General features: G+C 36.1%; 1 protein-coding gene across 3 annotated transcripts in view; it reads right to left on the bottom strand.

Annotated features, from left to right (window-relative positions):
* Positions 1-22201, bottom strand: part of USP33 (ubiquitin specific peptidase 33) — a 59534-nt gene that overhangs the window by 23236 nt on the left and 14097 nt on the right. For all 3 annotated transcript variants that reach the window (XM_028102552.2, XM_028102550.2, XM_028102551.2), the window contains exons 2-11: positions 18368-18499; positions 18133-18186; positions 17654-17716; positions 15903-16055; positions 12749-12851; positions 11812-11881; positions 9583-9696; positions 6140-6218; positions 3663-4080; positions 644-784 (exon numbers count right to left, since the gene is read on the bottom strand). In XM_028102552.2, the coding sequence (XP_027958353.1) occupies positions 644-784; positions 3663-4080; positions 6140-6218; positions 9583-9696; positions 11812-11881; positions 12749-12851; positions 15903-16055; positions 17654-17716; positions 18133-18186; positions 18368-18448 (1276 nt within the window). In that variant the 5' untranslated portion in view covers positions 18449-18499. The remainder of the gene's footprint in view (positions 1-643; positions 785-3662; positions 4081-6139; positions 6219-9582; positions 9697-11811; positions 11882-12748; positions 12852-15902; positions 16056-17653; positions 17717-18132; positions 18187-18367; positions 18500-22201) is intronic.

Here is a 22201-nt window from a genome sequence, read left to right as displayed (position 1 = left end):
CCCCATTTCTGCGTATTTACTCTAGACAAACTTACATTCACACAGAAACCTGTACACAGATGTTTATAGCAGCATTATTCATAACCGCCAAAGACTGGAAACAATTCAAATGTTCCTCAGAGTGAATGAATAAACAGTAGTATAGTCATACAATGAAATACTACTCCGTAATAAAAAGGAACTATTCAGACATGCAACATGACTGTATCTCAGATGCATTACACTAAGTGAAATAAGCCTGTTTCAAAAGACTATGTACTATATGATTCCATTTATATGACATTCTGGAAAAGGCAAAGCAATAGTAATAGAGAACAGATCAAAAGGGCTACAGTTTGGGGAGGGGTAGGAGGATGATCTGATTACAAAAAGGTAATATAAGGGAATTCTTTGGGGGTGTTAAAACTCTTCCATATTCTGTTTGTGGTGGTGGTAACAAGAATCTATGCAATGTGCTAAAATTCAGAACTCTACACCAAAAGAGTGACTTCTACTCTATGTAAATTTGTGCCACACACACACAAAAATTTCAAATCATGGTTGTATAAAATTATGCTGTCAATTTTAAAGTATTGAATGATATTTCATAATTAACACTTTAAATTATCAAAGCAAAGGAATCCGCGTTAACTGAAACTTCTACCTTTTTTGTGTGTGGGTGCCAATCCTGGCCACAAATTGCCTGATTTAGGAGGGCTTGCTGATAAACGTGGATTAACACCTTCATTTGACGGGAGGATCTGTGATGTAGACAGGTCATTCAAATGGACATCAGTAATATATTCTGTAATATTTAAAATTTGTATTATTATATCAAATAGTAAAATTATCCCACTTATCAAACAATATTAACTAATTTAATGGTTTCTTCACTTGAGATTTTGAACACAATTCACATTAATAAATGACAAGTGAAATATTTGATAGACAAGGTCCTCGCTAAGCAAAATAACAGTGATTTTCTGCCTAGGAATCCAAATAATGTTTGTAACACATTACTGCTGTAGGCAATTCAAGAAGGGAGCAGTGGAAACATAAAGCCAAAGAAGATTATATTTGTTCTCATTTAGTATTTTTTAATATTTGTGATAGTTTTTTTTTTAAGATTTTATTTATTTGACACAGAGAGAGCGACAGCGAGAGAGGGAACACAAGCAGGGGGAGTGGGAGAGGGAGAAGCAGGCTTCCTGCGTAGCAGGGAGCCCGATGCGGGGCTCGATCCCAGGACCCTGGGATCATGACCTGAGCTGAAGGCAGACACTTAACGACTGAGCCACCCAGGCGCCCCAAATATTTGTGATAGTTTTTAAAAAACTTTAAAACCATGTAGGAGAAAAAAAGGTCATTCTCTCAAATTAACATTATAATCAAAATCTAAGAAGAAATTTAGGCATAAAGAACAAATTATTTTATTCCTACTGTGATAAAAGGAAATACATTCCTTTATCAGGAAAGGGCCTTTTTTAGAAGGAAATTATGAGTCAGGAAAATAGAAGTTTCATGACAGCTATCTTGAGAGTTTGCCATTTGAATCCTAGTATATAACACAGACTCCCCGGCAAGGGACTGTGCTCAATCAGTATTTGAGTGAGGAAAAGAGAACTGCTCATAAAAGATCCTAAAACAGAATGACTTCAGGGATTTTTCCAGATAATGCAAAATAAGTGATTTTTATTACTTTCACATAGGGCATTTCTCATGATTTCAACCATGACTAAAAAAAAAAAAAAAAGACTACTTAATACTGGAGGAAGAGGGGAGCCTGGGTAGCTCAGTAGTTAAGCATCTGCCTTCAGCTCAGGTCATGATCCTAGGGTCCTGGAATCGAGCCCCGCATCGGGCTCCCTGCTCAGTGGGAAGCCTGCTTCTCCCTCTCCTGCTCCCCCTGCTTGCATTCCCTCTCTCGCTGTCTCTCTGTCAAATAAACAAAATGTTAAAAAAAAAAAACACAGTGGAGGAAGAAAGGGTAGGAGACTTACTCTAGGACTTCCTGAAGAGAATAAAGTTAGTATTATCAAAGACAGGGATTGGCAAATGTTTCCTGTAAAGGACCTGATAATAAATATTTTAGGTTTTACACGCCATATATGGTCTTTGTCATATTTTTAAATCAGGTCTTTGTAAAATGTAAAAGCTCAGATCCTTAATCTAGGTCATCAATTAGTCACTATGTAGAAGAACAAGTCTGCTACGGAACAATACAGAACCACTATGTCCCTTAATCAGGCTTTTGACAAGGAAGGCCTGAACAGAAGTCTACAGCAGGCTAGGCTAAGTCTTTCAATACTGACATTTCATGTATTTATTGACTAAACAACTTCTAAACACTTCTAAACAGAAGGTCACTATAATTAAGGAGCCTAACATGTTTTCCTGACTAGAATGCATTTATGCGCTGTACACAGGTGAACCACTAGTATTCCCGTACTCAAGGAAATATCCTCTTCCTCAAGAAGGAATTTTGGGTTCATTCAATACCAATAAATTGTTTAGTAGTTTCATTCATTAGAAATTACAGAAGATAGGGCGCCTGGGTGGCTCAGTTGGTTGATAGACTGCCTTCGGCCCAGGTCATGACCCTAGAGTCCTGGAATCGAGTCCCGTGTCAGGCTCCCTGCTCGGCAGGGAGTCTGCTTCTCCCTCTGACCCTCCCCCCTCTCATGCTCTCTCTCTCATTCTCTCTAATAAAATCTTTAAAAAAAAAAAAAAGAAATTACAGAAGATAAACCTTTTTATATTACTTGTCTCTCACTTATTTTTAAGATCAGAGAATTTAAACTTCTGATGGTTTTTTTATGTGCTTTAAAAAACTAAAGACCAGGGGCACCTGGGTGGCTCAGATGGTTGAGCGTCTGCCTTCGGCTCAGGTCATGATCTCCAGGTCTTGGGATCGAGCCCCGAGTCAGGCTCCCAGCTCAGCAGGGAGTCTGCTTCTCCCTCTCCTCTGCCTCTCTCCCTGCTTGTGTTCTTTCTCTCAAGTGAATAAAATAAAACCAAAAAACTAAAGACCACATTAAGCCAGATAAATTAACTATTGAAGAAATGAAAGTAAAATGCAAAGCAACCCAACTCAATTATCTTTCATCTGGCCATTTGCTCTCTTCAAAAGAACACTAACTAGCATTATGATATAATCTATCATAACAGGGTTCATTATAGTTAAACTCCTACATCAAAACATATGCCAAATATTTCATAGCTGATACGACTCCAATGTCAGCAATCTAAATCGAAAAGTGTGTAAGATTACAAAATTGCAATTTAGGTTATTTTGCTTATTCCCCAGGATCTTAACAGAATATGCATAAAATGACATTAATTTAACACTCATATGTGACTACTGCTAACTCTACTAGCTGAAAGCCCAAAAGTAACCACTATTTAATTCCTCTTTTCTTCAAACTGAATTATATAATGTGATGTACTGCACACAAAGTATTAAGCTAAAGTTACTAATCAGCCTATTCTGCTTTTATTATGTTAAATAGACTGTGAACATTAACACGTAAATCAGAATGTGTTCTGATTTTACTCAGATGCCATGCTGATTTTCCCCCCAAACATCAGAAAATGGTGAGTTATAATCTTAAATACAAATATGCTAACTTGCACGCATTGTCCACGAATGAGACACTACTATTTTCAAAGTATTAAATTGTCACCTGAAGCTCTGCTGTGTATTTGCACTTTGACAGTTTCCTGGTTGTTCAAGTCGGCTGTTTCAGATACAGAGTCTCTATCTTTATCTAATTCTCCTTCAGAATTTACTTTATTAATCTTATTGCACATCTTCTCTTTTTGCCAATCTTTTGACATTTCAGAATTGTTCTCATCGTCCTGAATCAACATTGTTGTTTCATTATTATCTTCAGAAAAGCCTCTAGAGCCATTTTCATTTTCTGCTTTATCACTGCTGCTACAAGATTCACAGGATTGAAAATCTACATCTGATTGGCTCTTGTCTTCTTCCATGGTCTCCTCAGTCGTTATAGTTTGAGGATCTTCCTCAACTTCCATGACCTGTTCTTTTAATTCTTCATGAAGCAGATCCATTAAACATCGAAGGAATTCTTGAGCATCCTAATATATAAGCAACAGAGATATTACCATTTCATTAAAAATATGTGCACATAGAAAATTAAGAAAAAAATACATAAAATGTGCTTATAAACTGATTTCTGTGCAGGCATTATACTGAGGAAACACCAGGCACTGAAGGGATGGGAAGCACTATGTTCTAAAAATTTATGTAGGGGCGCCTGGGTGGCTCAGTTGTTAAGCATCTGCCTTCAGCTCAGGTCATGATCCCAGGGTCCTGGGATCGAGCCCCGCATCGGGCTCCCTGCTCGGCGGGAAGCCTGCTTCTCCCTCTCCCACTTCCCCTGCTTGTGTTCTCTCTCTCGCTCTCTGTCAAATAAATAAATAAAATCTTTAGAAAAAATAAAAAAATAAAAATTTATGTAAATAAAACAGAAGTAATTTAAAAACTGAAGATGATCTAGAGGTAGGCTTTTAGTACTGCTATTTTTTAAAAATGGAGAAGACATAAAAAAAACATAGACCTGGGATGCCTGGGTGGCTCAGTCGGTGAAGTGTCTGCCTTCGGCTCAGATCATGATCCCAGGGTCCTGGGATCGAGTCCCATATCGGGCTCCCTGCTCAGCGGGGAGTCTGCTTCTCCCTCTCCCCATCCCCCACTCACGCTCTCTCTTACTATCTCTCTCACTCTCTCGAATAAATAAAAAAAATCTCAATAAAAAAAGAAAACACGGACTTGCCTCATAGGACAATTAGAATTCAGAGATGTCCTAAATTCAAATATTTTATAAGTTTGGCTTAAAATTAAAGTTTCATTCAATCTTGTACTATACTTCAAAGAAAAATCCCTGACCAACTTGGAATGCTTTTTGAAAATACAAATCTGTGGGTAGAGGGGTATGCAAAATGGGTGAAGGGAAGTAGAAGGTAGAGGCTTCCGGTTATGTAATGAATTAGTCACAGGGATAAAAGGTACAGCAGAGGAAATACTGTCAATGGTATCATAATAGTGTTGTATGGTGATAAATGGCAGCTACACTTGTGATGAGCAGAGCGTGACGTGTTAGATTGTTGAATCACTATGCTGTACACCTGAAACAAATATAACACTGTGTGTCAACTATACTTCAATTAAAAAAAAAAGAAAAAAGAAAATACAAATTTGTAGACCCAACTCACATCCACTAAATCAGTGTCTGGTGATCCAGGAATGTGCATCAGAAAAAATTAAAAGGGAACAGGTATTGTTTTGAAAAAGAAAAATATGTGGGGGCCAGGTGTTAACATTAAAGGAAAATATATAAAGCTACAATAATTGAAACTGCCCTACTTCAAAAAAAATACAAGTCAATGAAATGAATTAGAAAGTCCAGAAACAGAACCTATAAAATATTAACATAAGCATAAAAATTAATAAAGAAGAAACTTTAAAAATCAGATAAGAAAATTCTTAAATTTGTAGTTTGGTACAATTAGTAGTAACTGTGAAAAATAAAATTTGGATTGTAACACAAAATAAATGACAGATGCAGAGAATTAAATATTTTGAAAATAAAGCAGGGGCGCCTGGGCGGCTCAGTCATCAAGCATCTGTCTTCGGCTCAGGTTGTGATCCCAGGCTCCTGGGATCGAGCCCCGCATCAGGCTCCTTGCTCAGAGGGAAGCCTGTTTCTCCCTCTCCCATTCCCCTTGCTTGTGTTCCTGCTCTCACTGTCTCTCTCTGTCAAATTAATAAATAAAATCTTTAAAAAAAAAAAAAGAAAGAAAAGAAAGCATAAAATATAGGTGGAAATTTATCTCTAGATGTGTAACTTTTTGAAGCTAAAAGCACTAGAAAAGAGACATATTTCTCAACCCAAAATTTAACAATTTCTAGAAAAATATAAAATTATAAGAAAGGTGGAAAAATATAAACTAAAAATATGACAATAGGTTATTATTCTTGGTAAATAAACACACAAGAAGTGATGACCTAAAACAATGGACAAATAAATTATAAAGGAAGAAATACAAATTACTACATAAAAGCATAATGCATAACGGCATTGTGCTAACTTTAATTAAAGATTAATGTTATGAATGAAAAAGAATGAAGACTTACCTGCTGAGAGTAGCCCCGAAATGTTGGATTTACTGTTTTAATTCCTTGAAACAGAGTAGTGGGCACAACAGAGCCTGGCCTGAGTAAGAAAAAATTTTAATGAGAAATTTGTGACTTTCACTTTTCATTTTAGAAATTTAGCAATCAAGAATCCAAGCTGTTAAAGTGTTTCAAAAAAAACCACTAAAAATTGCCCAGTATTATGTTTCATAGGCTCACCAGAACAGCTTACTAATGACACTCAAGATATGTTTTATTGCTCTCCACCTTAATGTAATGATCATGCTCTACTATGATTTTTCAAAAATACTTATAATTACTTAAAAACAAAATTTTAGTTACTTAAAATTCCTGGGATAATAATTAAGATAAATGTACCCAGTACATTATCTAAACAAGACTTTTCTGAATTCCATGTTTTTATTTGAGTACAACTGACGTAAGATTTTAAAACCAGCACTGAGTAACCATGAGAACAAAAATGAGAAGTCAACCAAATTGTGAGATTTAACCACTTTTACAATTCCGTACTGACACTTCTGAAGTTTGGTAAGCTTTCAGGAATATTAAGTTTAAAGTACAGAATCAGGTCAAGGAAGCTTAAAACACAGCAGTTAAGGGGTAGTTCTAGCTACACAGAAAGGAACTTAGAAATATGAGAGCCTGTAGGAGCACTGGATAACACACAGGGGGGATAAATGACAATGGAGGATTCAGGCTCTTTAATATTAATATTAGAGATATAAATGACATCTACTTCATATCCCAAAAGAACTCATTAAAATCATCCTCAATTTTTTTACAAAAAAATAAATTCAAAATGGATTAAAGACCTAATTGTAAGACCTGAATCCATGAAACGCCTAAAAGAAAACATAGCTTAGACATTGCCCTTAGCAACGTATTTAGGGATATGTCTCCTTCGGCAAGGAAAACCAAAGCAAAAATAAACTATTGGGACTACACTAAAATAAAAAGCTTGCACCCAGCAAGGGAAACCATCAACGAAACAAAAAAGCAACCTAGCAAGTGGGAGAAGATATTTGCAAATGATATATCAAATAAGGGGTTAATATCCAAAATATATAAAGAAGTTATACAATTCAACACCAAAAATAAAACCAAACAATCTGACTAAAAGATGGGTAGAGGACCTGAACAGACATTTTTCCAAAGACATACAGAGGGCCAACAGACACATGAAAAGATGCTCAACATCACTAATCATCAGGGAAATGCAAATCAAACTCACAAGGAGATATCACCTCACACTGCTCAGAATAGCTAGTATCAGAAAGAAAGAAAGAAAGAAAGAAAGAAAGAAAGAAAGAAAGAAAGAAAGAAAGAAAGAAAGAAAGAAAGAAAGAAAGAAAGAAAGAAAGAAAGAAAGAAAGAAAGAAAGAAAGAAAGAAAGAAAGAAAACAAAAAAAAGAAAAGAAAGAAATTACAAGTGTTGGCAAAGATGTAAAGAAAAGGGAACTCTCATGCACTGCAGGTGGGAGTGTAAATTGGTGCAGCCACTCTGAAAAACAATACAAAGATTCCTCAAAAAATTAAAAATAGAAACACTATATGGTCCAGTAATTCCACTACTGGTATTTACCCAAAGAAAATAAAAACACAAATCCAAAAAGATATATTCACCCCTATGTTTACTATAGCATTATTTACAATAGCCAAGATATGGAAGCAACAGAAGTGTCCATCCATAGATGAATGGATAGAGATGTGGTATACATACAATGGAATATTTATTCAGTCACAAAAAGAATAAAATCTTTTCATCTGTGACAATATGAAAGGTCCTAGAGCGTATTATGCTAAGTCAAATAAGTCAGAGAAAGACAAATATCAAATGATTTCACTTATATGCAAAATCTAAGAAACGAAACGAATAAAACAAGCAAAAAAAAAGGCTCTTAAAAACAGAGAACAAACTGGTGGTTTGTTGGGGAAGCTGGGTGAGGGGGATGGGTGAAATAGGTGAAGGGGATTAAGAGGTACAAACTTCAAGTTTTAAAATACCTAAGTCACAGATCGAAAAGTAAAGCATAGAAAATGTCAGTACTATTGTAACATTTTATGGTGACAGAAGGTGACCACACTTATGATGAGCATTAAGTAATGTATAGAATTCTCTAGTCAATATGTTATATACTTGAAACTAGATAAATTGTATGTTAATTATACTTCAATTAAAAAAAAAGAAAAGCCATTCCCTTTTCCTAGGACATTAAAATCAAAGTAGTAACAAATTTTTGTCTCACTTAAGAAATGTTCTTAGTAGGGGGTCATATATCTCAAAGAAAACTGAGGCACTCAGGAATATAAGAATGTTAAAACTTCACTAATGAAATTTTTACATTAGAAATCACTAAAGATTTCAAAGTCTTACAAGGTTTTCTATTATTTTTCTTAAATATTTTTATTTATTTATTTGACAGAGAGAGAGAGGGAGGGAGCACAAGCAGGGGGAGCCACAGGAAGAGGGAGAGGGAGAAGCAGGCTCCTCACTGACCCTAGAATCATGACCTGAGCTGAAGGCAGACACTTAACCGACTGAGCCACCCAGGCGCCCCTTACAAGATGTTTTTTTTTAAAAGATAGCTTTGGTGACTGTTTTCTTACAGGAAAGGTTGAGCACTTCCCAGGAACCTTTAAAAAGGACTAATGACAAGGGGCGCCTGGGTGGCTCAGTTGATTAAGCATCTGATTTTGGCTCAGATAATGATCTTGGGGTCCTGGGATTAAGCCCTACTTCAAGACTCCTTACTCAGCAGGGAGTCTGCTTGTCCCTCTGCCCCTACGCCCACTCTACCTCTCACTCTTTCTCTCTCTCAAATAAATAAAATCTTAAAAAAAAAAAAAAAGGACGAGAGTGCCTGGGTGGCTCAGTTGCTTAAGTGTCTGTCTTCGGCTCAGGTCATGATCCTAAGGTCCTGGGATCGAGCCCCACATCTCCCTCTCCCTCTGCCTGCTAATTCCCCTGCTTGTGTTCTCTCTCTCTCTCAAATAAATATTTTTTAAAAATAAATAAAAATTTTAAAAAGGACTAATGGTAAAAGCACCTTTCTAAATAGTTCTAAAACAAAATTAGTAAAATATTACATCAATTATTCTTCTAATGCTACACTTTAGAGCAAGTAAGTGTAAAGAGAAAAATGAACATTCATGTTAAGTACCTATGGTCTGATTTTAGCATTGTCAGAATGCCTACTCCTGCATTACAACTCAAGCGTCAGTAATCGCAGCTTTAGCAATTCAACACTAGATGTCCAGTCCAGATACTTCAAATGGATGTTCAGTTTGAAATATAACATGCCCTAAAATGAACTTGTCTCAAATCTACTTTTTTCAGCTCTATATATGTGCACCTGCATCCTTTTAATATTTGATATTCATTTAAAAACATAATAAAGAGAATAAATATATTAAGTACATACCTGCTTTTATGCCACAGTTCTGTCATCAGTTTGAGATAACTTTTACAAATGGCTGGTTTCTTATCTGTTCGAGCTAGTCCTCCACAATCAAGAAAAAACTGTGTCAAAGGTGGGCTAATTAAAAAAAAGAAAAATGTTGAAGTGGAATCAAAGCTTAATACTGACTTCCAGGCATGCAATGAATTGGCAGCACATAGAGCCACATAATCTAGTATTACTTTGCTTCCTTTTACAGCTTCACATTCACTTCTTCATATTCATGTTCAACCCATTCAAATCAAATTTGACCTCACCATTATAAGCCTCCTCAATGCTGCCAGATTCAGTCAACACCTCTCACTTCCCTCTTAATAGCATTTATTTACAGGGGACCTACCCCGCATTCTTCAACAACCATTCTCTAACAATGATGAATTTTTCTGCTTTTCTTCTTTACCTCTGGCAACTCTTTTCCCTCTTTATTGTTCTTTCTGCTCTTACCAGATATATAAATATCAAGGTTCCTCAGCATTCGATCCTATAACTTTTCCTGTCTTCCTTATATACTCTTTTCCTGGGGTGACCTTAAATTTTCATGCTCATGCCAAAGACAGTCAAATTTAAGAAAGGCAAATGTCTCATCTAAACTCCATATTTATAGCAAATACCCAAATTTAACATAATCAAAATTTAACTTTCAAGTGAATCTATTCTTCCTCCAAGCTTCTATATCTAAGTAAGTGGTACTACTACCTACCTGGTGGCTCAAGTTAGCATTTAAAAGGCAATATTGTCTTTTATGAGCCTGATTAGCTGGAGGGAACCTCTGTGAATCTATTCAAATAGTTACAGGAAACGGAATGGACAAAGGACGAAACCCTGACCTGCAACAAATTGGCTATCCTAAAAAGATATTCCATGCAAGTGGAAATGAAGAGAATGGATAGCTATATACTTATATTACACAAAGCAGACTTTAACTCAAAGCTGTAACAAGATATAAAGAAGGGCACTATAAAATGTTAAAAGGATCAATTCATCAAGATGAGAATATTTGTAAATATTTATGAGCCCAACAGAGGGGCAGCTAAATATACAAAGCAAGTATTAACAGATCTGAAAGGAGAAATAAAGAGCAATACAGTAACAGTAGGGGACTTCAATACCCATCTTCAATAACGGATAGATCTTCCAGACAGAAAATCAAGAAACACTGGACTTAAACTACATGTTAGACCTGATGGACTTAACAGATGTCTACACAGCATTCCACACTGCCCCTACCTACTTTGTAAAACTATGATTAAGAAAAAAGAAAATCTGGGGTGCCTGGGTGGCTCAGTTGGTTAAGCCGGCCTACTTTTGATTTCGGCTCAGGTCATGATCTCAGGGCCCTGAGATCAAGCCCCGTGTCAGACTCTGTGCTGGGGCATAGAGCCTGCTTGAGATTCTCTCTTTCTGCCTCTGCCACTCCCCCACCCCACCCCCACCCCTGCTTGCTTCCTCACTCGCTGAAAAAAAGAAAAAAAAAGAAAATCTGAACACTTTGACTTTTCCACCTATAGAAAAGTATAAAATATTTTCATAGCATCTCTAAAAATGATGAGAAATTAGTTCAAGCAAATGTCTAGATGTAAAAACAAATACCTTGCTCAAAGACACACAACTACCTAGGGTCTAAGCCAGAATGAGCAGTCTCAGGAAACCAAAAGCATGAACAGAGTAACCCCACTGGGACAACAATGGATTATGTCCCAACCCGGATTCTTGCCTACTCTACCTTGGGGATTACTTAACAAGAAAGAAAAAATAACTTTTTCAGGACATGTACATAGTTTTAGTTGATCCACATAATATTCTAAATAGGACCATTTCAGAAAGTGAGAGGGAAGGAGAAGAATGCGTTGAGGAGGATGAGGGAAGTACAGCCAAGGATTTATGGGATCCTGTTGGCTAGGGAAATTGAATAGAATTAATTCTTTCTTGCATTACTATTAATGTGTATTTCTTTCTTTTCTCCTCTGACTGCTCTTTTTTTTTTTTTTAAGCATACTACAGCAGCATGGTTTCCCTCCATCCAACCAGGCCCAACCTGCTTAGCTTCCAAGATTAGAAGAGATCAGGCACTGTCAGGGTGGTATGCCCATATACTAGCAGCATGGTCATCTGCTCAAAGAGTGACTTCATTTTTTTTTTCCTCAAAGAGTGACTTTAAAAAGTTATACAAACAAAGCTTATTTCACTACTTACCAGTTAGAAAGAGCCTGCAAAGCTGCATTCATATAACAAGTATTTCCAATATTTTTTAAACCTGTAAGACCTATTAAAAAAAATCATAAATTATGTCATCATTCAATAATACAATGACTTAATTTTACAAATGTTTACTGAATATGTAAATATATATGGTACTTATTATGGTTCCCAAACTATGTTAAGAAAATACAAACTAGGAGTGCCTGGCCGGCTCAATGGGTGGAGTGTGCGACTCTTGATCTTGGGGTTCTCAGTTTGAACCCCACAATGGAAGTAGAGTTTACTCAAAAAATTGAAAATTAAAAAAAAAAACACATTATGGGGCGCCTGGGTGGCTCGGTCGTTAAGCGTCTGCTTTCGGCTCAGGTCATAGTCCCAGGGTCCTGGGATCGAGCCCCATATCAGGCTCCCTGCTCAGCAGGAAGCCTGCTTCTCCCTCTCCCATGCCCCCTGCTTGTGTTCCCTCTCTTGCTGTGTCTCTCTCTGTCAAATAAATAAATAAAATCTTAAAAAAAAAAACACATTATAAAAAATATATATTCTGGAAATACAAAATAACAACTTGAACAACTCAGACCTCAGGCTTAAACTAGTGTTAATTTTCAGATAATTATTTAAATACACATTTAAAACATTAAAATTCCCTTGTATCAATTACAAAACACAAAATCTGTGCTATATTATATACAGATAGTTTATACTAAGAATTGTGGGCTTTGGTAAAGTGATGTCAGAGAAACCAAGTATCACTCAAAGCTGCCAGTCTGCTTTCCTTGCAAATGAAATTTTACAAGACCAAATTTTTTTTCCTTTTTGGTCATTCACATCTTTAGAGTCCCTTTCACTTCTGGAGTTCGAAATTTTCACATTACATAGTTTCCTAAAGAAATGGGCAGTGCCATACAAAGGTGTGACAGGAGAATTATTTTACCTCTTGCCTTAAGTTCATCTTCTTCTTCCACTTCTATGTCCAAATCATCAAATACAGCAACCAGAGGAGTTTTTAATGTTGTATTACTGGGTATTTTAAAATCCTTGATAACAGAAAAGACAGCTAACTTGAAAAAATCCTTTATGTTAAAATTTTTTTAAATTTTATCTCATATACATCTACAGTCTAAAAGTTAAGAGATGTTATTTTAAAACTATTAAGAACAAACTCTGGTATATCAGAATAAAATTTACATTTATATCCTGAAATCAATAAGGATCTACACTAGGTAAGAGCATGTCACTACATCTATATTAAAATATGTACTTGAATAACAAAGCCACTTGTGACTTTTCTGAATTTAAACACAATTAATTCAGTGAATTCCAATCCAAATCAGTGAATTCATATTACGGCTAAAAAAAAATCTAAGTGCAATACCCTACACTGTCTTTCCAGATTTTTCTTTTTACAGGAAAAAAATACTTAAGTTTTTCTATCATAACACACCAACTTATCTGCAGACTTCTACAATCTCTCCTGATACTTGCTACCATACTTATTTTGCATCCTTCTGCGCATATGAAATAGTTCCCTTGTTTTAAACAGTAATAAAATATTAATTCCAGAATTAATTTCCAAGTACTGGCTTAACTCAAAGGTCACAATTGGTGATCTGTTGGTCAAACGCTAGCCCACACTTAAAAAACAAAAAAAAAGGGACAAAGCCTAACAAAAGAAAAACTTAGATCTAATATTTTAAAAATGGGGAGAGCTCACATAAAACTCGGATTATGCAAGATCTCTTGTAATAGAAGATCGAACTATAGTGAACCCATTTAGCAACACTCAGTTAAAGGAGGAAACTGAAGAGCAGCATGCACTTAGCATGTGCTCTGCTTCTCCAACTTATTACAGCCTTATTCCACCTCTACAATGCATGTACATGTACTTTTATACCCACCCACTTTATACATTTATTTACTTTACTTTCCTGGTATCTGTAGATACTGAACATTTGAGTTGGCCCCATAGTCTCACTTATATTTAAGTATAGAGACTTAAAAAAAAAAATCACTTAAAATTTTACCTCCCAGAAAAAATTTCTATTTAAAAATCTTATTAATGACCTTTGAATGGTTTCGAATACTATTTTTTTTTAAAGATTTTATTTATTTATTTGACACAGAGAGAGACAGTGAGAGAGGGAACACAAGCAGGGGGAGTGGGAGAGGGAGAAGCAGGCTTCCCGCAGAGCAGGGAGCCTGATGTAGGGCAGGACTACTATTTTTAATTAATGTTCCAATGAATTGGGTTCAAACAGCATATAAATTTTATAGTAGGGGCGCCTGGGTGGCTCAGTCAGTTAAGCATCTGCCTTCGGCTTGGGTCATGATCCCAGGGTTCCGGGATCGAGCCCTGCATTGGGCTCCCTGCTCAGCGGGAAGCCTGCTTCTCCCTCTGCCTCTGTCTGCTGCTCCCCCAGCTTGTGCTCTCTTGCTCTCTGTCAAATAAATAAATAAAATCTTAAAAAAAAAAATTTATACTAAAAAAATTTGTACAAATAACATTTTTTATTCTGAGTAATTTCTTCAACAATGGGATCAGGAAGTTGCATGAAATTAAATTCATGCCTTTTATGTGTTATAAATATAACTCACTAAAGAATTATTTACAAGCCATCAGAAAAGTATCAGTATATTTATTCAACCAGATTCAACATTCATTAAGAGTATGAAATCTCAGGGTGCCTGGGTAGCATAGGAGGTTGAGCTACAGACTCTTGGTTTCGGCTCCGGTCATGAGATTGAGCCGCACATCGGGCTCCACACTCAGCACGAATCTGCTTGGGTTTCTCTCTCCCTCCGGCCCTGGCCCTCCCCTTTGTGTTCTCTCTCTCTCTGAGATAAATAAATAAATCTTTAAAAAAAAAAAAAAAGAGTATGCAGAAATGGCAACAGACAGCTGTTTTAACTTACTTTTCTTTCGTCAGGGATGATTATTTTGTCAATGTGTTTTTATTTATATTTCTCTTTTGTGAACCATCTGCACTTATTTTTTCAACCACCTTTGAGTATTACCCTTATAAATTGTTATTAGTTCCTTATGTGATTAAACTTTTTGTTACCACATTTTTGTTAATAATGCAGGAGTGTTCACGAAAATTTACTTTCAAACTATAAAGGCATTCAAAAAAGACAAAAAACACATTTCTGAATAATAAATAAATATCAGTGGGAGAAATGGTAATGGTAATGTGGTGATTTACCCATTAGAGCCATTCACCATGAAACTAGAAATGCAACAAGTTACACCTTGTCTAAAACCTATTCAGTTTAGTTACAGAATGTGTATGGCAAGCGAATTTATTAGCATAAATGTCTACTATCAAAATGTGATACAAAGATATAAAAGAAAAATAGAAGAGTTGGTACCAAGGAAGTAAAGTATAGAAATACAATGTGATTTTTATGACACAGGAGGAAAAAGCTCAGTAATGTGTTAATTATTAAACCATACAGAGGAAATGAGCAGAGTAAGTTAGAAGCCACTATTCTAATTTTTTCATTTCCTTTTTCCTATTTTTACACGACCGGAAAATTCTCAAAATTAAGTGATCAATCTTTGCAAGCCCACACATATTTCGGAACCAAAGGTCAATGCTAAGCTTTGAGATATCCTATCTGGTTTTTGATAAATTAGTAAAATGTTCTTAGTAATATGAATGGGGGTAAAGAGGGGAGAGAAATGAAAAACAGGGAGCTGAATTAGTATTTGTAATTCCCTATCAAAGAAGGCCTGCCCCCTCTCCTAGAACCAGATTGCTAGAAAAAGATACACTTTTTAAACTAGTTTTGTTTTTTTTTTTTAAGTTTTAAAAACACAACAGGTATCACTTCTCGGCCTTTTGGCTAAGATCACAACAGGTGCTTTTCCATCTTCAGACAGGTGGGCTTCAATCTTACCATAACCTATCATTCTACAAAAGAACAAAGGCCAGCCTCAGTGTTTCAATCGAGGAAAAAAGGCACATTACATAAATTTTTAAAGTACAAATTAGGTAGAGTGGTTTTAAATTACAACTACATGACAAATTCTGAAATCACTACCTGAAAATGTATGATATTTTAATTAAATAAAGTTAGATTATTACCTGGACACTGTTTTCTTGTGTTTGCTGAAGTGGTCTTACATGAGGCAAAGAAGGCTGAGTTCCTAATTTCCTATCCAAAAATACTTCTTTGCTGCAAGCATAACACCATACTCGAAGAGTGGTAAGGTTCACAGTTAGATAATGCTTTGTCTCCTATATAATTTCACAGGAGGGGAGAAGAGGAACCAAAATTAGATATAGGTGAAAACATTTCAAAAGATCGTATAAGGGGGCACCTAACTGGCTCAGCTGGAAGAGCACTGGACTCTCACTCATGACTTCAACCCCCACCCTGGGTGTAGACATTACTAAAAAAATAAACTTAAAAAAAACATATAAGAGGGGTGCCTGGGTGGCTCAGTCGGTTAAGTATCCAACCCTTGATTTTGGCTCAGGTCATGATTTCAGGGTCATGAGACTGAGCCCCGCATCCAGCTCTGCGTTCAGTGGAGTCTGCTTCTCCCTCTCCCTCTGCCCCTCCCCTCATTTGCTCCTGATCTCTCTCTCTCAAACAAATAAATCTTTTTAAAAAATCATATAAGATAAACTGCTGGTCTTTGATGAATAACAATATACTCAAAAGAGATGAGTTAAAACTGGAACACCAAAAACACATTCTTCGGGTAAACTGCTAAAGTACAGTGAATAGTAACAGTATCTAACCCTACTTTAGAAATTATTCTATTGTCATTTTTTACCACTGTTCAGCATGAAGACAAACAAGAGTAAGATTCTGTTTTGCAGTTAGCAAGTTAAGTGTAATACAAGAAAATAATTGACAAAAGCACAGTAACAATTCTAGAAGATCAGAGTAGCAAAACAATGAGCCCAATGACATGAGTCACAGCAAAAAACCGCTCAAGCAATAGTGAATGTATGATCTTGGATATATAAAGCTCCAGCCTTTCTCAACTGGAGTTCTGCAAGAAAATTTGTGCCCTACAGAAAATTATTTTAGTAACTATTTTTTCAATTCTCCTAAAAATGGTACATAGCACTACCATTCTAGATGCACAAAAGACAAGTAATGTATGTATAATGATGCCTGAGGGCCTTGGGATATTCAGGCTTAATTAATTCTCTCGAGGAACCCTGACTGAGGATAATTCATGCTATAGAAATATCAATGTGAAGAAAACAGTTCATTCTCAAGAAACTTACAGTTTAGAAGGGGAGTTACTATAAAAGAGGCATGCCAGAATTACACACAAGCACCAAACCACCAGGGTGAAGTAAAAAGGGAACTCCAGTTAAGAGAATGTGCAGAAGATAATAAGAGTTGAGACCTGAAGTTAGCCAGGTCCTATATCAAGTGGAGGCAACCTCTCTTAACTTCAATCTTCACATCTCCTAAAATTCCAACTATCATCTTCATAAATCAGGTGGCATATTTCTTAAATCATTACTCTCTTAATTAGAATCTCAATCTAATATTGATCTTAGCAATACCCCTCCCCACCTTTTAAAAAGTATAAGCTAAGATTTAACTCCTCTTATATGAAAAAGGGCAAAATTTTGAACTAAAACTTGAAATAATGTATTCGCTTTCCGTATCCTTCAGACTCTCTTTAAAAAACATCTTGCATGAAAATTTTCTGTACACTGGGTAATATATGGAATTGTTGAATCACTGTATTGTACACTTGAAACTAATATGACACTGTATGTTAACTAACTGAAATTAAAAATAAAAGCTAAAAAGCAAGCAAGCAAATAAATATATAGATAGAAAAAAAAATTCTGTATCATACCTGAGAGTGTATGGTGCTGTGATCTACTTGTGATTCACCACAACCAACATATGAACATCTATTCTAAAATAATTATACAAAAGAAAAATAAGGCATTTTACAATATGTGTAAATGAACAATAACACTGCAATTTCAATTAAGTTTTGATCACACGTTTTAAATCAATGACTAAGTGACTTTACATAGTAAATTATTTTAACCAAAAGGTATTAGGAACAGAAGAATTAAGTGAGAATATTTCTAAGCTAAAAGCTAATGCCACCTCTAATAAAAGGCAAGCATAAAATATTTTAATGATTTACTAAAACTCCGCAAAAGCAATGCAAGTTAAAACCCAAAGTTTACTTGTTATCGGTAATGAATTTTTTCAAGCATATTCATTTATAAAATCCTTTGAATGTCAAAAAATCTTAGAGTTACCCTTATTCAGATATAAATTTTTATAATACTAAACTTTTGAAAAGGAACACACACATACCTCCAGGCATGCCCAAAGATTTGGTCCTCTGACTTTACAATCCTGACAAGTACCCTATGAAACAAAAATCACAGACGACATTATCATTATATTGACACAGCCAAACACATACAATTGACTATCATATAAAAAATTAGAGCTCATGAACACACAGTATTATAGTAATTTATTTAAAAAATACGTATTTGGGAGTAAAATGAATAATTTTTTAAGGAAGGAAAAAACTCTATCTTACATGAGATTTTTGTATTAAGTCTTCTTTCGTTATTTCACCAACTGAATCCAAATGTGGACAATGATTTCGAAAAGCTGCCATTTTGTTAGAAATTTTTTCCTGTCTCCCAAGTATTTCCAAATGAGGTAATACCTACAGGACAAATAACCAAAAAATGTTAATATAGTAAAAATAATTAAAATAAAGGACAGGGTGCCTGAGTGGCTCAGTAGGTTAAGGTCTGCCTTCAGCTCAGGTCATGATCTTGGGGTCCTGGGATCAAGCCCCGCATCAGGCTCCCTCAGTGGGGAGTCTGCTTTTCACACTCCCTCTGCCCCTCCCCCCGGCCCCCCACCCCACCCCACCCCACCCCCACCCTACACCCCCCCATGTGCATGCACAGGCGCATGTGCTCTAATAAAGTCTTCAAAAAAAATAAAAATAAAATAAAGGCTAAAATAATAAGCATATGTGTTTACAAGTCTACCCTAGAATATATTTTTCAAAATATACCTAGATTACCTTCATAATTTAAAATGCACATTGACAATTTCTCTACAAAGTTAACATTTTATTAAGACTGACAACTATGAGGGCTCCTGGGTGGCTCAGCGATTAAGTGTCTGCCTTCCGCTCAGGTCACGGTCCCAGGGTCCTGGGATTGAACCCCACGCTGGGCTCCCCACTAAGCTTCTCCCTCTCCCACTCCCCCTGTTTGTGCTCTCTCTCTCTCGCTGTCTCTCTCTCGCTAATATACAAATAAAATCTTAAAAAAAAAGATTGACACCTATGTATCAATGTAAATTTGTTTCTACAATACTTTTGCTACTTTTTCCCCTTTCTCTCTCCCATTTCACATTTTAGAATATAAATAAGAGAAAAAATTTCATTTATTCAATTTACGTACTCTTATCTTTTTTTTTTTTTTTAAGAGTAACCCTTAGGCTGTAATAGGAGTTAAAGGGAAAGAATAGTCAAATGGAAACATTTCTTTTCACACTAGTAGCAGCCCGTAGTGATGATATAAATGAAACTGGTCTGGTATGTTAGCAGTATACCAAGATGGTCACAAATCACAATTTCTCAACGTTGGCACCACTAACACTTTGGGCCAGATGTTTCTTGTGGGAGTTTGTACTATGCATTTTAAGGTAATTAGCAACATTTTTGCTCTACCTATTAGATGCCAAAACACCCTCCCTATTCTGAGCTTTAACAACTACAGTATAAAATGTCCTCAAAGGGACAAAATCGTCCCAAGGTAAAAACCAAATTATCACAAGATCCTTTCAACAACCCTGATGTAGAGTACTACTATTATCTTCATTTCATATAAGGCTAAGAGAAGCAAATCTGACTGACTTCCCATTGTTAGCGTTTGGCAGAACAAGGATTTCAATCCACCTATGTATCTTATGGGTAAGAGCAAGACTGTGGAGTCAAATAGAATTGAGGATACCAAGAAGAGTAGGATGGCATAACTAACTTAGGGGCTATTTTAAGGATTAAATGAGGTAGTACACGTGTCAAGTGTGTAAATACACAGACACACACAGTACTACGCATACACAAGCACATAAAATTTTATTAGGCACTCTGTAGCATCCCATTGTATACTTTTTTTTATATGACCAGTAAGGTCTCATACCTCCCTTCCCCATATGACCACAAGTTTAAGACTTAGTTTCCCACATCGATTACAATTTTCCTAATATTCTTCAGGAGTTTCCTCAATTCCATTAAAATAAACAGAAGGCAAAATGTTTTGCAATCCCAATACACTTAACTTCCTCCAAGATATCACATTATAAGTATAACTTATGAGAAAAAGGATAGGAATACTGTTCTGTCACTAAATTTTATCTATCTCCACTGCAAATCTTATAAAGAGCTAACTGCTACACAGCATTCAATGCATAGAAATCTTTTTTTTTTAAAGATTTTATTTATTTATTTGAGAGAAAGAGAGAATGAGAGATAGAGAGCACGAGAGGGAAGAGGGTCAGAGGGAGAAGCAGACTCCCCGCTGAGCGGGGAGCCCGATGCGGGACTCGATCCCGGGACTCCAGGATCATGACCTGAGCCGAAGGCAGTCGCTTAACCAACTGAGGCACCCTCAATGCATAGAAATCTTATGCCTGGTTCAAGTAAACCCAGTGATTTCCAAGAAAAAGTCTCAAGTTTAAAATTCAGTACTTCTAGATCTTCTTTGGATGTACATTCTTAATAACAAGGCTTTTCATGCCCTTAGTTTATCTTTGGGGTTTGAGAACACTATTTGGGAACAAAATAAGAAACTTAGGAAAGAATAAACACTTATAAAGCTAAAATATTAACACATTAGTAAACACATTAAACAAAAAGTTTCAATGAAATCAAATGAATCCAGTATTATCTTGCAACCTACAAAATACAACGGGAAATCACCCCGGGGGTTAATAGTGAATAAATAGTTATTTCTAAATATTACATTATTACATAACATTAGGGATGCCTGGGTGGCTCAGTCCGTTAAGCATCTGACTCTTGATTTCAGCTCTGGTCATGATCTCAGGATCATGAGACTGAGCCCTGCATCAGGCTCCACACTCAGCAGAAAGTCTGCTTGAGACTCTTTCCCTCTGCCCCTCCCCATGCTCCAGACTTTCAGATGCATGAAGTTAAACTTAAAATAACTGTTAATATTTTCTATTTCTTATTTATATTTTAGGAAGAGTCTGGCAATCTTTCCCAAGTCTCACTTCCTTTTGTGCTTAGATATTTCTTCCCTCTCATCCAACTACCTCTACAGCCAGCCATTATGGAGTAACAGGAAACAGATTCACACTCTCAACTTAATTAACTAAAAAGCCAGACAAAATATATAAAACAACAGTTATCAGACATCGGACAATAAGCAACGAGGCAACTACCCCACCTTACTGCCTAGAAAGAACTTCTAGGCCATAGTATACATAGGAGAAAACCCAGACAGTCTAGCAATCTCCTTGAGTTGAAGGGGCAGTACTGAAAATGCAGAGAGGCCAAGGTGGCTAGAATTCACAAGGCAGAGTAACAGAGAGGAAGGAACTAAACACAGAGCAAATAAACTCATGAGATTTGTAGAGGGCTACCGTCAGGTTTTTAGCTGAGAACTGATAAGCATGCATGTGCATGTGATTAAACTACCCTAAACAAGGGAAAGAACTACTGGAAAGGAGCAGGTAGAAATATCCTCACAGCCAACACAGATCTGTTTGTGCCCCCATCAGTAAGTTTAAAGCCTTCATAATACTGAAGGAACAAAGTACTCAGAGGCTATCACCCCAGTAATAGGAAATAAAGTATCCCTAGACTAAAAACTACTTTTGTTCTGCCTTTAAAAAGCTCAAAACAATTATTACAGTACCAAACTATTCCCAAGGCACTTAACTGTGTCCCAGAACAAAGCTAAGGATATTTAAAGGAATAAAAAAAAAAAAAAAAAAAAACCCAGCACCAGACAAGATTTAAAAAATGGCAATGCCTGGCATCCAATCAAAAATTACAAGTCAGGAATGCAAGCTGGTACAGCCACTCTGGAAAACAGTATGGAGGTTCCTCAAAAAGTTGAAAATAGAGGTACACTATGACCTAGCAATTGCACTACTATTCACCCCAAAGATACAAATATAGTGATCCAAGTGCACCCCAATGTTTATAGCAGCAATGTCCACAATAGCCAAACTTTATCCAGATGAATGGATAAAGAAGATGTGATATATATATATACACACACACACAATCGAATACTCCTCAGTCATCAAAAAAATGAAATCTTGCCATTTGCAAAGATGTGGATGGAACTAGAGGGTGTTATGCTAAGCGAAATAAGTC

Source organism: Eumetopias jubatus, unplaced genomic scaffold (genome assembly GCF_037043125.1).
Source record: "Eumetopias jubatus isolate StellerSeaLion01/CBP00866 unplaced genomic scaffold, mEumJub1_p1.0 scaffold_4, whole genome shotgun sequence".
Classification (NCBI taxonomy): Eukaryota; Metazoa; Chordata; class Mammalia; order Carnivora; family Otariidae; genus Eumetopias; species Eumetopias jubatus.
Note: the sequence above shows the minus strand (reverse complement) of the source record. Positions and strands in the feature narration are given on the sequence as shown.